Raw genomic sequence first — 15,262 nt, forward strand, 5'->3', positions numbered from 1 at the left:
ATTTCTTATAAATTGAATCTATTAACTAAAAAATTTCAGAAACTGACAAAATCAAATTATTAAATTATAGCATAATAATGCTAAAATATCTACCTTGTTTATTTATTTAAACCAGGAGCATTGATAAGATAGTTTGTCACATAAATACTCCTAAGATACATAGTTATAGCAATTAGTGATTAACATATTTGTTTTAGTGGACACTCTATGTTTTTTTCTTGATTTAGTTATTAAAAGGCCGACTTTAAAGTCTTATGATAGAGTAGCATTTGTTACCTCAACTCACTCTTTGGCTGTTTGTGATGAACGTTAATATATTTTTCGATAGTAAATTTGCCAATTTCTTTTTGAATCAGCAAGATGTAAAAGTCTGTGTAGCACCAACTTAAAGGCCATTGAAAGTATGGAAGGAGGGGAGGGGTTTTAACCCAAGTTTTTTGCTTTAAATAGTATTATGCAGTTGTTTTGTTATAGGTTTTGCTTTAAAAAGAAAAATTGCATATATTTTTTTTTCTTTCAAGATTTTGTTATTAAAATAGGTGTTTTGCAATAAATTTGTCTTTAAAACTGTAACTAATTGAAAAAAAACATGGAGGCCAAATCTGACAAAACAACAAATGTTTTAATTATAAACCAACTGAAATTATTTCGACAAAGTATGACAGAAGAAGTAAGTCTAATTAAAAGGGAAATCATTAATCTTGGAGAAAAATTTAAAATTTCAAGATCTAATAACTTGGAGGAAAAAAGAGAGTGTATTGGTCCAAATAATATTAATTTAGAAGAATTTCCTAAAATTAAAAAATATTTTGGAAACACTGATGTAAATTTGCAAACAAAGTTTATTGAAAGGGTAAATGATTTACCCAACACTAAACACACTACGGATAACAATAACACAGTTAGTGAAACCAAAAATCCTAATACTGATAATCTACAAAGCAATATTATTCATTTACAAGTTCAAAATTCTTTAGACGATAATCCAATTATACAAAATAAAAGTATGCGCAGTAATTCAAGTTTTACTACATTAGCCTTAGTTAATTCAAGTGAGAAAAAATTACACATTTCGCCAGAATTGTTTACAGAAATTCCTAAAATTAAAGAAGAAATGGTTTGTTCAAGTAATGCAAATGACCTAGAAAACAGAAATGGAGATTTTACCCCATTGACCTCACCTATTTCAGAACAAGAAAACTTAATCATTTCACCCAAATTTGTTGGTAACAATAAAGAAAAAAAGGCATATTCAAGTATTGCTGATAACTTAAGAAGCAGAAATAAAGCTACAACTGACTATCGAAGTTCTTTAGCTTTAAATATTGCCTCGAAATACAAAAAAAAGAAACAGATAAACAAGAAACAAAATTTAAAGAAAAATTGTGACAGGTTAAAAAATAACTCAAGTGGAAATAAACGTAAGGGGGACACACATTTCAAATGCAAACATTGTAATAAAAGTTTTAAACATGATTTTCTTCTAAAGAGACATATCCGACTGCATACCAATGAAAAATTAGTGAAAAACTCTTTGGGTAGTCAAGCAAATATGTTAAAAAGGCATATTTCAGAACCTACTGGTGAAAAACAGTTTATATGCATGCTTTGTAATAAAAACTTTTCCCAAAAATCTAGTTTGAAACGCCATATTTTAACTCACACTAATTCAAAATCATTTCATTGTACACACTGTGATAAAAGGTTCAGTCAAGCAAGTAGTCTACATATACATGTTCGACTACACACCGGTGAAAAACCATATCATTGCACTCTTTGTGATGAAAAATTTCGTAAAAAGTATTATTTAGAAACCCATATTGTTAAACATACTGGTGAAAAGCGGTTTAAATGCACGCATTGTAGTAAATGTTTTCCCCATAAGCATTATTTGAAAAATCATATGGTAACTCACAGTAATGCAAAACCATTTCATTGCACACGTTGTGATAAAACATTTAAACTGGCCCATTCTCTAAAAGAACACTTTCGAAACCACACAGGTGAAAAACCATTTCATTGCACACAATGCGACAAAAGGTTTAGTCGAGCCAATTGTCTAAAAGGACATCTTCAAATACACGCAGATAATATTGAAAAAAAATTTCAGTGCACGCATTGTGATAAAAGGTTTAGTCGAGCTAATAATTTAAAAAGTCATGCTCGAAAACACACAGATGAAAAACCATTTCATTGCACTCATTGTGATAAAAGGTTTTGGCAAGGAAGTAGTCTTAAACAACATATACGAATACACACTGGTGAGAAACCATTTACCTGCACATATTGTGATAGAAGGTTTCGTCAAAAAAACGCTTTAAAATGTCATATTCAAATACACACTGGTGTAAAACCATTTTCTTGCTCTCTTTGTGATAAAAGGTTTAGGCGAGGGAGTCTTCTAAAAACCCATTTTCAAAAACACACAAGTTAAAAATAATTTTATTGTACACAATGTAATAAACACCTTTCCATAAACCAAATTTTATAAATAATATTCTAAAACACTTTGGTAACCATTTTGTTAAACTAACTTTTATGTAACCATTGTAATAAAAGTTTTATTTTGCCTATACCGAAGGCAAAAAAACTGTTTACCGCACATGATATGAGTATTTAACTACAGGTTAAAATTATTTTGTAGTTTTTTTTTGTGTTAAATTTTGACAAAATCACTTATAAAAACCATGAAGTTAATGTAGTTAGAAAAAGGATTTGTGTGTGACTATGTATTAATAAAGTGTTTCGATGTCACCGTATTTGTACAACTTACTTAAATTTAAATCATTTTAATGTGCATGCTATGCTTATTAATTTGAATATTTTTGGTTTAATTAAACATACACAGGCGAAAAAATATTAACGTACTTGTGATAACTTTTGTTAATTTATTTTACTTTCTTCTTTTAAACACCTTCTTTTTGATAAAACATTCTCTTGTCTTTGATAATTTTTGTTTATACATTTAGTAGAAATTAATATGGTGTAAAGGTTGTTTAAATTTTTTATTAGATTTGTTATTATGATATTTTTCACCAATTTAATTTTTTTTGTAGATTTTAGTAGAAACAACTGTTGGTTTTGTTAAGTATGGACACATCATCTAACAATACAAGTAACCTTTCAATTTTAAAGGAACTTAAATTATTTCGACAAAGTGTTACAGAAGAAATGAGATCAATGCAAAAGGAAATTGTTAATCTTGGAGATAAATTTACAAGTGTCAATCCTGATAATTTTAATGCAAATTATGAACACTGTAGTAATTCCCAAGATGAATTGAAGAATTCTGAAAAAAATGATGCTAATTTACAGGCCAAAAATTTTAGTATAAATAATATCCCTAAAATTGATAACACTACTGATAAAAATGACAAAGATGTTAACTCTAAAAATATGAATACTAATAAAGTAAATCCAAACAATTTGGTCCCTGCTGCTAAAGAAATTCCTGCAGTTAAAGAAGATTTGGAAGTTTAAGTTATGTTGGCAAATTGTCTAAGTTTAAAAAAAACAACCAAACTAAAATAAGTTAAATAAAAATGGTGTGTTAGTTCAAACAATAGCCAAATGAGAAGTTAATTGTGTGGTTGTTTAAAAGATAATACAAACAAAAAATTTATATACACACAGGCTGCAAACTTTGTTAAAAAACATGTTGTTCAGTTTGATTAAGGGTTTTACTTTAAATTATATCTCAAAAAATCTTTTTTGGATACATTTAGATTTTAAGAGTTACTGTTGTTAAGTTGATTTTGAGTACCTTATGTTGTAAGGTTTGTGTAGAAGTTTTTATGGTTTAGTTTTTGATGACACCTTTGTTTGGATTAAGAAGTAATTCTCTTATACAAGGTTTTGGGTTAAAAGTATTTTTTGTTATGTGTGTTTTATTTATTGCAAAAATATTTCAAAATGTGTGACAACATTATAAGGCTGCTTTTATAATAAAAAGAAACTTGTACAAAACACTATATTTATAAAATTTAATTTTTGCCCTTGCATATTATTCTATGCTGGAAAAATAATTAAATTTATTAAGTGCTGAAATTTTTTGTGTTAAAACTACCCTTAACATGTTGTAGGTTTATTGGTAACAGTGATTTTTTTAACGAATACCACATTTTTTTACAGATTTTAATACAAGTAGAAAGTTTTGTATTAAGTTTACCTTTGAAACCGCAGTCTTGGTGCTTCAGTATGAACATACAATCCAACATCACAATTAACTCTTTAATTTTGGAGGAACTTAAATTATTTCGACGAAGTGTTACAGATGAAATGAAGTTAATCCAGGGGGAAATTATTAAACTCCGAGATAATTTTACAAGCTTGAAATCTGATAATTTTAATCAGACGAAAGGGAATACCAATTCTGGAGATAAAAATATCAATGTGGAAGATTTTTCTCCAATTATATTAGAGTACTTTGGAAACACTGATGTTAATTTGCAAGTTCAAGATCAACCAACTATAAATAAAATGAATCAAAATGAATTAATGCAAAGTAATTTGGATTTAATTTCATTATCCTCTGTAAAATTAGAACAAGAAAGTTTTAATAATTTACCAGATTTTAACTCTGCAGTTCAAGAAGAACCGGGACATTCAAGCAGTTATAACTTAACATTCAGACAAAATGTTTCCAATGAATACAAAGGTTTTAAATTTCCTAATTGTGACAACAAATCTAAGATTAAAAAAACGCCGAACAAAAAGAAAATTTTAAAATCAAGCCATCATTGTTCAGAAAACAGTATAGAAAGCTATTCTAAAATAAATAAAAACAAACCCTTTAAGTGCACATATTGTAATAAAAGTTTAAGCAGTAATGCATCATTGGAAAATCATATTCGTATCCACACCGGTGAAAAACCATATCTCTGCACATATTGTAATAAAAGGTTTACTTGTGCCTCTTATCTACAAAGACATGTTTTTATTCACACAGGTACAAGACCATTTCAATGCAAACTTTGTGATAAAAGTTTTACATGTGCCCTTTCTTTAAAAACCCATACTAGATCACACACAGGTGAAAAACGTTTTGTCTGCACATACTGTGAAAAAGGTTTCAATCGTGCCTGTAGTCTTAAAGAACATGTTCGAAAACACACCGGTGAAAAGGCATTTGTGTGTACACATTGCAATAAAGATTTTACTCGCTCCTCCACATTAAAAGTACATATGAGAATACACACAGGTGAAAAACCATTTGTATGCACCTATTGTAATAAAAGGTTTACCCAAGCTAATGGTCTGAAATTTCATTTACAGAAACACACAGGTAAAAAATCATTTACCTGCAAACATTGCGATAAAAGTTTTGCTCATGCTTTTTCTTTAAAGAGACATATTAGAAAACACACGAGTCAAAAATCCTTCACGTGCAACTGCTGTGATAAAAGGTTTAGTCATGCGCATGGTCTAAAAAGTCATATTCGAATGCACACAGCCACAGAAGAAAAACCATTTTCTTGCACATACTGTAATAAAAAGTTTACCTATAGATATGTTCTAGACAAACACATTCAAATACACAAACATTAATAGCAATTTTGAAGCAACTAATATGATAAAGGTTGGCCAATGCCTATAAAAATCTTGTTTAAACACTTTTATTTTACTGCTTGTTGGTTAAAGTATTTCCTTTAAAAATGTGTAATAATTTACAGCAGTATGAAAACATGTATTTGTTGTTAAATTGGGTTTATTGTTTTTTTTTGCCAAAGTATGGCTAAATTAGTTTTGTTGCATGAATATAAAAAGCATGTGTGATTTGAAAAAAATTATTATTGCGCTTGCTTTTTATTCTATGTTCCCGTGATATTTTGGTTTTATTGAAAACTTTAATGTAATTGCTCCATTGGTAATTTATTTTTGTATTGTGAAAAGGATAAACTGATAATATTTTATGTAAAATATTATTCAATGGTGTAATTTTAATTTAATTTTTCTATTTTATATGACGTTTTAATTTTCATTTTAACAACTGTTTTTATGTTTGTTAAGGGTTGTTATAACATGTTTTAAGTTTATTCGTTACAACTTCTTATGAATAACAATAAACTTTATTTTTTATTTTATACATTTTAGTACATTTCAGAAGTTGAGCTATAAGTTAAACTTTAAAACTGCAATCTTGGTGCTTAAATATGGACATACAATCCAACATCACAATTAATGCTTTAATTTTAGAGGAACTTCAGTTATTTCGACAAAGTGTCACAGAAGAATTAAAACTAATCCAAAAAGAAATCATCAACCTTGGACATAAATTCACAAGCTTAAAACCGGATAATTTTAATAGGGTAAATAAGCACACCGAATCTAAAGATGAAAATTTAAATCTAGAAGGACTATCTGGATTTGAAATAGAATATTTTGGAAACACCGATGTTAACTTGCATACAAAGTTCATTGATGATACTAATATTCCATCTAACACAGGTACAAACTCTAAAAATATAAATACTAATAAACAACAAACAGCTGTTATTCAACCACAAGATCAGAACAATGCAATCACTAACAAAATAAGTCAAGATTTAATCCCATTTACCTCTGTTAAATTAGAACAAGAAAGTTTCAACTGTTTACCAAATTTAAATATTACATCTGAAATCCCTGCAGTGAAAGAAGAATTGGGAAATTCAAGTTATAAATCAACATACAGACGAAATGTTACCAATGAATTCAAAGGTTTTTTAGTTTCAAATAACAAATCTAAGGTTGAAAAACAGCCAAACAAAAAGAAAATTTTACAGTTGAACTCTAATGGTTTAAAAAACAGTAAACAAAAAAACTCAAAAATGAAAAAAAATAAAACATTCAAGTGTACATATTGTGATAAAAGTTTAAACAGCAATGCATCCTTGAAAAAACATATTCGAATACACACAGGTGAAAAACTATTTCCGTGTACCCAGTGCAATAAAAGCTTTATTTGTGCCTCTTATTTACGAAAACATATTTTAATCCACTCAGATGTAAAACAATTTTATTGCACACAATGTGATATAAGTTTTACCCGAGCCCTTTCCTTAAAAAGACATACTAGAATACACACAGGTGAGAAACCTTTTGTCTGCACATACTGTGATAAAGGTTTTAATCGTGCTTGGAGTCTTAAAGAACATGTTCGAAAACACACAGGTGAAAAACCATTTATGTGCACCATCTGTGATAGAAGGTTTAGTCACGCGAATAGCTTTAAAAGTCATTCTCAAATACATGCAAGTACAAAACCGTTTCATTGCACTCTTTGTGATAAAAGTTTTACATGTGCTCTTTATTTAAAAACCCATACTAAAATACACACAGGTAAAAAAACATTTCAATGTACTTATTGTGATAAAGGGTTTTTTCGTGCTGTTGCACTTAAAGAACATGTTCGAATACACACAGGTGAAAAACCATTTGTCTGCAAATACTGCAACAAAGGTTTCGCCCGCCCTCATCACCTAAAAGAACATACTCGAAAACATAATGAAAAATAAAAATTTTCACTTTGTGATAAAAGTTATATTAATGCATCTACTTTGATATGACATATTTAATTCCACACAGGTAAAAACATTTTGATGCATACAAGGTAATAAAAACTTTTCTTATAAACATTATCTAAAAGGTAATATTTTAAAACACACTGATAAAAAAACATTTCCTTGTACACATTGTGATAAAAGGTTTAGCTATAAACATGTCTTAACAAATCATCCTCAAAAACACACTCAGCAAAAGCAAATTTAAGGCACTGTCGTGATAATTGTAAATTTTACTAACGTGTTTAAAGGCTTATGTTTAAATAAATACCTTTTTACTGTTCATTGTTAAAAATATTTTTGAAAAGATAATTTTATTTTAATAAATATTTTTAAATCTAAATGGTTGTTCTTCATAAAAATAAACTCTTAAATAAAAAAAAACACTGAATATTAATTTATATTTTAATTTCTATGTTTTACATAAAAAATAATTAAATAATGTTAAGTTGATAAATTGTTTTATGTTTTGTATTGTTATGTTGTGTTATTATAATTTTTAGTTATTTTGTTACAATGCATGTTTATTATCAGTTGTTAAGTGTTTTCAAAGTGGATGTTTATATAAAATTCCTACCTTTGTAATAATATATATTTTTATGTTTCCAAACATTTATTTAAAAGCCAAGGATAATTTCATCAAAGTCACCAATATTCGCAAGGTCACCATTATCTTGACAAAACAGCAGTATTATTGTTTAAAAAATGTCTAGCAGTATTATTGTTTAAAAAATGTGATAAAAATTTATCTAAAACAGTTTTAAGCTACTACATGTGTATTTTTATATAATATACCATATTTTTTCTTTTTTAGATTTTAAAACAATAAAATAGTTTTGCTATAAGCTCAACTTTAAAATTTTAATCTTGGTGCTTAAATATGGACACACAATCCAACATCACAATTAACTCATTAATTTTGGAGGAACTTAAATTATTTCGACGAAGTGTTACAGAGGAAATGAAGTCAATCCAGAAGGAAATTAATAATCTTGGGCATAAATTAACAAGTTTAAAACCTGATAATTTTAGTAGGGTTATTAAACATACCGAATCTAAAGATGAAAATATAAATCTGGAAGGACTACCTGGATTTGAAATACAATATTTTGGAAACACAGATGTTAACTTACAAACAAAGTTCATTGATGATACTAATATTCCATCTAACACAGGTACAAACTCTAAAAATATAAATACTAATAAACAACAAACAGCTGTTATTCAACCACAAGATCAGAACAATGCAATCACTAACAAAATAAGTCAAGATGTAATCCTATCAACCTCTGTTAAATTAGAACAAAAAAGTTCCAACTGTTTACCAAATTTAAATATTACATCTGAAATCCCTGCAGTGAAAGAAGAATTGGGAAATTCAAGCAGTTACAAATCAACATACAGACAAAATGTTACCAATGAATTTAAAGGTTTTTTAGTTTCAAATTTTGTCAACAAATCTAAGGTTGAAAAACAGCCAAACAAAAAGAAAATTTTACAGTTAAACTCTAATGGTTTAAAAAACAGTAAACAAAAAAACTCAAAAATGAAAAAAAATAAAACATTTAAGTGTACATATTGTGATAAAAGTTTAAACAGAAATGCATCCTTGCAAAATCATATTCGAATCCACACCGGTGAAAAACCTTTTTCGTGTGCTCAATGTAATGAAAGCTTCACTTGTGCCTCTTATTTACGCAATCATGTTCGAATCCACACAGGTGAAAAAACATTTCATTGCACACAATGTAATAAAAGCTTTATTTGTGCCTCTTATTTACGAAAACATATTTCAATCCACTCAGGTGCAAAACCATTTCGTTGCACACAATGCGAGAAAAGTTTTACTCGAGCTCTTATCTTAAAAAGACATACTAGAATACACACAGGGGGAAAACCATATTTCTGCACATATTGTGATAAGAGTTTAAACAGCAATGCATCACTGAAAAATCATATTCGAATCCACACAGGTGAAAAACCTTTTTTGTGTACCCAGTGTACGAAAAGCTTTACTTGTGCTGCTTATTTACGAAAACATAATTTAATCCACACAGGTGCAAAACCATTTCAATGCACACAATGTGATAAAAGTTTTACATGTGCTCCTTCTTTAAAAAGACATGCTAGAATACACACAGGTGAAAAACCATTTCATTGTACACAATGTAATAAAAACTTTTCCTGTAAACATCATCTAAAAGGTCATATTTTAAAACACACAAATGAAAAACCATTTCCTTGCACATATTGTGATAAAAGATTTAGGTATAAATATGTCTTAACCAAACATCTTCAAAAACACACTTAGCAAAAGCAAATTCAAGGCTAACATTTTAGATGTTTGAATATACAACTTTTTACTGTACATTGAGAAATTAATTTTGACAAGATGCTTTTTTATTAAATTTCAGAAAATGTAATTAATTGTTTGTTCTGTATGAAAAACACTGTTGATTAAAAAAACACTTTTCATAGATATAATTTATTGCTCATTCTTTACATAAAAAAAAATTTATTTTTAACACATGTTTATTGTAAGATGTTTTGTTAGTGTGTTTTTATTAACAGTTTTTCTTATTTTTTGGTGTGTTTTTAAAATAAATGTTCATAAAAACCCTACCTTAACAATACTATATTTTTAAGTTTACAAAAAATAGGAAGAAGTTAAATATTATTTTTTAAAAGTCCTAATATTAAAATTTTAATGAAATCATAAAACGATAACAAAAATAATTTCCACCAAATACAAAATTGTTAAATTAAATTGTTTTTTAATGTTAACAAAGGGTTAACTTATGCACAATAAGTTACACTTCTACATATAGAGGTTCATATAAAGGGCCAAGGTTGCAAAATAAACAAACTTTAATCATAAACAAACTTTAATCATAAACATCCGACAATACTGTTTTTTGTATATATCTTTTTCCTCAATGTGAAAAGGTCGATTGCGCGATTAGTGCTGGCGTTCATACTTTTATAGCGCGGAGTTCATACTTTTATAGCGCCTTACTCTAGGGCGCTACAGCATAGAAGCAGCGGGGATTGAACCCACGACCTCATGGTGGTGTAGCAAGTGTTGTCCACTATACCACGTTGCCGGGGTCTTGTTTAGCTTATTTTAGATATACCGTTAATCAAATCATTTTTTTCGCGCACTGTTAAAACTAAATAATAAATACGATATACAATAAATATTACAACATAGCGAGGGAAAAAATAACAAAATCAATTTAATAAAACATGCCATAAGTATTAATGTTTACACAAAGATTTTATAGTATATTATAGCATGGCCACCAAACCCAGTATAAATTCAATTAGTAATAATTACGATAGAATAGCAGTACATTTTCAGAATAGACACCAAAAAAATAATAAATAAAAATGAACTAAAATAGAGGTTGAGTGACGAAATAACAGAATAAAATTGTACGGAAAAAAATTACGACACATTTTTTTTATAATAGTAAAGCAATCCTATCACTGTCGATTGTAGTTACAGTGTAAAAATAATTACATTTAATATAACCCAGTATGGCTCTAGTAGGAAAGCACGAACTGGTCACAATAAATTGCATGTGATAAAGAGATCAACCTAAATAAACCACCCTAAAGAAAGAACGTACCAAAATGGCCTTTCAAAACGTATATCACATACAATGCACAAATATATTAAACAACCCACCAACTAGTGGGGGTCCACATATATGGAATAAGAGAATATAAATGTTTAAAACTAGTTAATATTAGAAAAAAACGGGAAACTTAATAAAATAAGATATAATGCATTGCTAGTTTAAAGAGAGGTTGCATAATTAAGTAAAGTTTGTGACGCAAAGTGTTAGAGTAGCTAAATAGATAAGTAACTTTGTATGGTCCAAATTGTTTGTGTTGCGATCTAAAAAGCCCATTTTGATCTGAAAACCCATTTTAAAAAAACAAAACTTTTCTTGGCAATAATAATTTTTTTATACCAGATACAATTTCAATCAACTAGTTTATGCCTAAACACACTTGTTTCAGTATTTCTTTTTTTATATTAATATTGAGCGGTTATTTTTAAATAGTTAATTCTGTAATCGTATCTTACTTGGCATGAATGTGATTTAGTACCGGTTTAAAATAAAATAAGTTTTTTTAAATTTATTTGGCAACTCTTAGTCACACATGGCTAACTTTAAATAATTGAAACGGTGTGAATTTAAATGTAACCAGTAACGCGAAATTATTTATAGAACTACAAATAAAACTTAAAAAAATAACCAATTTTTTTAGCGTATTAAAAAAAGTTTGTATGTAGTCTGCTGTGTATTTGCACCCTATAGAGTTGCAGATATTACATATCTTTAATTCTATCAAAACAGCCACAGTTTTAAAAGTGTTTTTTGACAAACAAAAAATATTTTTACTTAACCGCTTTTTGTAAGGTTATAAAATCTTTGCAAACTTTTTATATATATATAACAAATTTTTGTTACAGTAAATAAATTGCAATTGAGCATAACTTGTATCTATTGTTTTTATGTTTAGATTCGTGCTTCTATCTGTCTATACGTTGCTTTTTAAATATTAGAACTCATTTTTAGTTGGATACAAATAATAAACCGGCAGCGTGGTGTAGTGGTAAGAACTCTTGCTACACCACACATGAGGTCGTGGGTTCAATCCCCACTGATCTCATGCTGTAGCGCCCAAGAGTAAGGCGCTATAAACGGTATGAACTCCTGCTGAGCCAGCACTTAATCAGTAGCATAATTACCGGGCAATTATAGTCTCTATAATATCCCAAACTGCCACAGGCAACTCGAGACTGGGTCGGAGTAACTTATGTTACTCTATGTTTAAGTCGCGCATTCGACTTTCCCACATCGAGGATAAAGATATATACAAAAAAAAAAAAAAACGTTTAATTAAGGGGTAATTTACCCTTTTGTCCTTAAAGTAGCCATCTAGCTAATATGGTTTATGGTGCCACAGCAAAAAAGGATTTAAATTAGGATACTAAATTGTTTCTTTTTTTGTTTATAAATCTTAGGTTTAAATCATGATTCTAAAGAGAATATTTGTAATCTTTACTATTTTATTTGTGGTTGTTGACTCACAAACCTGCACTTGTGACATCATAGAAGGCCTTTGTGAGGTCAACTGTTGCTGTGACCCAGACTGCTCAAGTGAAGATGTAAACACATTTAGTTCATGTTTAAACACAGCTTTCGTAGAGAACAATTTGCTTTGCGTTTATGATCAAATTGTTTTCGTAAACAACTTACCTACTACTCTTGAGGTAAGACAAGATGGTTTGTTTTGTATTCAAACTGACAACTTTGCAAGTCGTAATAATTACACAACTCCTGTGACATGCACAACAAACACATGCTTCGACAGCTCCGTTTCCTCAACATTTACCTATGATTTAGCATCAACAGAAACATCAACTACAACAGAGTTTTATACATCAGGTGATACAGTTAGTATAATTGCAAGTAGTGGCGCCACCGGCATATTTTCAATGCCTGGGGTTAATGGACTATCAAGTGTCTGTCAAGACTTTGGCCCTGTTCAATATTTATTTGATTTAAATCAAGAATGTTCTCGTTATATTCAAGATTTATCAACCTCATGTGGAACAGATGTGACATTAGATGCTACTTTCTATTCCCAAGGTTTCAAATTTGCTCCAAGTCCTGTGGTCCTTGCATTAGCTCTAAATACAACAATGCCATTTACTTTTCAACAATTAGTAAACATAAGCCAATGTCCAGATTGTTCAACTGCACCTTCGTTCAACTCATCCTCTGGGGTGTGCAATAATGTTGTTTCTTCAGTTAGGTTTGTGTTTTTAACGAATGGTACATCTGGTATATCATCTGTTACTTTAGATATTGGCTTATCAAATATTATAACTTCAGATCTACCTTTGCAACAGACTTTTTCAGTCCAATACCAAGGTGTCACTCTTAATGCAACAACTATACCAAGAAGTGGAAATCCTGGGTATATTGTAGGAATGCCAATAATTTGGGCTCAGAATGGTTCAAATGGGTTTGAAAGTTCCAATGTTAACTCGGGTGTTGGTCCAACATTATTGCCCGTTTCAGGTCTGTGTGATAACTCCAACGGAATCCAAATCAACTTCGGTCAGGACATGATTTCAGGTTGTACTGTTAGTTTAAACAGAAGTCTAAGTAGCAATTGCGGTGCAGTACAAGCTGAAATTACATCTGTGATGTCACAACATGTGCCTGATTTAGCAACAGTCCCGACGTATGCTGCGGCATTTGGGAATTCATTGGTCTCTGAACTTGATATTAGCACTGTGACCCCCAATTGGATACAGTTATTTAGTTCTGGTGATCAATCTGTTTCAACACCGGAGGGCACTGCAGGTTGTAATTTAGTAACAGGAGCCGAGCTTGAAATATTGTTTGCCTTCACAGGAGCGCTTTCAGACCCCCAGGCCAAAATAGTTGGTGTCAGATATCAGTATAATTCACCTCAACTTGTTACATTTAGATGTTTGGGTACAACCTGCAATAGTGCATCAACGCAATCACTTCAAGTCACATCAGCAGTGACTTTTACTGATGTTTCAGCTACACCAGTGTCTATTAACATGCAACAACCAACAATAAACATCAGACTACCTTCTGATTTCTTTTTTCCATTTAAAGGCTCTGCAAATAACATTAACTTGTCGTTGTTTTGCGTTTTATGTTGTTTAGCTGCTTTTTTTGTCAGCGAACTATAAATTCATTTTAATTTTTTTATGCATTATGTAGTGTCTTTTTAGTTTGTTTTTATATTATTTTTTTAATAAAATATAAATTATCGAAAAATTGACTTTTAGACGCTATTATATAAATCAAAAAAAGTTGATTCGTGGTATGCCAATTTATCAAGCCGACATATTATCCTAAAAACCGAAAATTTAAAACCGTTTTAGCGATATTGTGCATTTCCAAATAAGGAACGCGAAGGAATCTCATGCAAATAATATGACCACAAGGGGACTAAGCTCGTATTGCCAAATTAAGGTTTTGATTGGAATATTACAGATAAGGTAATCTAACCTTTTGCTAAACTAGATAATTATATAATATACCGATTTTGATGGTTTGACAAATAGATGTATAAAGAACAAATACCATATCGAAATCAAATCTGGTTTTCAATATCATTTTAAAAGATTAAGATCGGTTGGGATCTTATTCCGTCGATTGTGATCTTACTCCGTCGGTTGTGATCTTATTCCATCGATTATGATCTTATTCCGGCGGCTGTGATCTTATTCCATCGATTGTGATCTTATTCCATTTTTATTCCGTCGGTTGTGGTTTTACGGCCAGCTTGAAATAGGTCTAATAGTAGATATTTTGACAGTTTTTATGTAAATAAGTTTAATACTATTTTCATTATGGTAACAGTTACCACAGTGATTATTTTCTGTCGAAGTTTTTATTCATTTAATTTGATATACCGACAACTTGAAATTCCTAAAATATCTTATTTTGTTTATGATATTATTGGTGGCACCACCCAAAAAAGAGTTGGATTGTGGGGAAAACTACAATGTGTTTTTTAATAGGGCTTACGTTTTTACGTAGAATGTCAGTGCTTCAAAATATTGTTTGTTTTGAAATAATGTTGCAATAGAACTTAAATTACGTCATTATCGATTTGCTATATGACCAAATTAGCAAATTAGGGAACATGAC

The 15,262-nt window shown here is 29.6% G+C and overlaps 3 protein-coding genes across 3 annotated transcripts; all 3 read left to right on the forward strand.

The window, feature by feature from the left end:
* The first annotated feature begins 530 nt into the window (after window positions 1–530).
* LOC145753474 (uncharacterized) lies at window positions 531–6,032 on the forward strand. The gene is made up of 4 exons (XM_082569883.1): window positions 531–2,429; window positions 3,167–3,474; window positions 3,726–3,776; window positions 4,051–6,032. Exons 1-4 carry the CDS (start codon window positions 590–592, stop codon window positions 5,545–5,547), a joined length of 3,696 nt encoding a protein of 1,231 aa, XP_082426009.1. The 5' UTR covers window positions 531–589; the 3' UTR covers window positions 5,548–6,032.
* Window positions 6,033–6,036: 4 nt separating this feature from the next.
* LOC145753475 (uncharacterized) lies at window positions 6,037–10,153 on the forward strand. Its single transcript, XM_082569884.1, has 2 exons — window positions 6,037–7,493; window positions 8,416–10,153. The coding sequence occupies exons 1-2, from the start codon at window positions 6,153–6,155 to the stop codon at window positions 9,850–9,852; spliced, it is 2,778 nt and encodes a 925-aa protein (XP_082426010.1). The 5' UTR covers window positions 6,037–6,152; the 3' UTR covers window positions 9,853–10,153.
* A 2,434-nt stretch (window positions 10,154–12,587) lies between these two features.
* LOC145752094 (tectonic-3-like) lies at window positions 12,588–14,375 on the forward strand. Its single transcript, XM_082568303.1, has one exon. It carries the CDS (start codon window positions 12,592–12,594, stop codon window positions 14,293–14,295), a length of 1,704 nt encoding a protein of 567 aa, XP_082424429.1. The 5' UTR covers window positions 12,588–12,591; the 3' UTR covers window positions 14,296–14,375.
* The last annotated feature ends 887 nt before the right edge of the window (window positions 14,376–15,262 follow it).

This window comes from Corella eumyota, chromosome 5 (assembly GCF_963082875.1).
Source record: "Corella eumyota chromosome 5, kaCorEumy4.1, whole genome shotgun sequence".
NCBI classification, from domain to species: domain Eukaryota; kingdom Metazoa; phylum Chordata; class Ascidiacea; order Phlebobranchia; family Corellidae; genus Corella; species Corella eumyota.

Bases quoted from the DNA above. Each gene is read 5' to 3' on its own strand.
- LOC145753475 (XM_082569884.1), top strand. From the start codon at position 6,153: ATGGACATACAATCCAACATCACAATTAATGCTTTAATTTTAGAGGAA. The intron at 7,494-8,415 runs TAAAAATTTTCA...TAATCTTGGTGC, and splicing joins CTCGAAAACATAATGAAAAA to TTAAATATGGACACACAATC.
- LOC145753474 (XM_082569883.1), top strand. From the start codon at position 590: ATGGAGGCCAAATCTGACAAAACAACAAATGTTTTAATTATAAACCAA. The intron at 2,430-3,166 runs GTTAAAAATAAT...AAAGTGTTACAG, and splicing joins CCATTTTCAAAAACACACAA to AAGAAATGAGATCAATGCAA. The intron at 3,475-3,725 runs GTTTAAGTTATG...GGATACATTTAG, and splicing joins CAGTTAAAGAAGATTTGGAA to ATTTTAAGAGTTACTGTTGT.
- LOC145752094 (XM_082568303.1), top strand. From the start codon at position 12,592: ATGATTCTAAAGAGAATATTTGTAATCTTTACTATTTTATTTGTGGTT.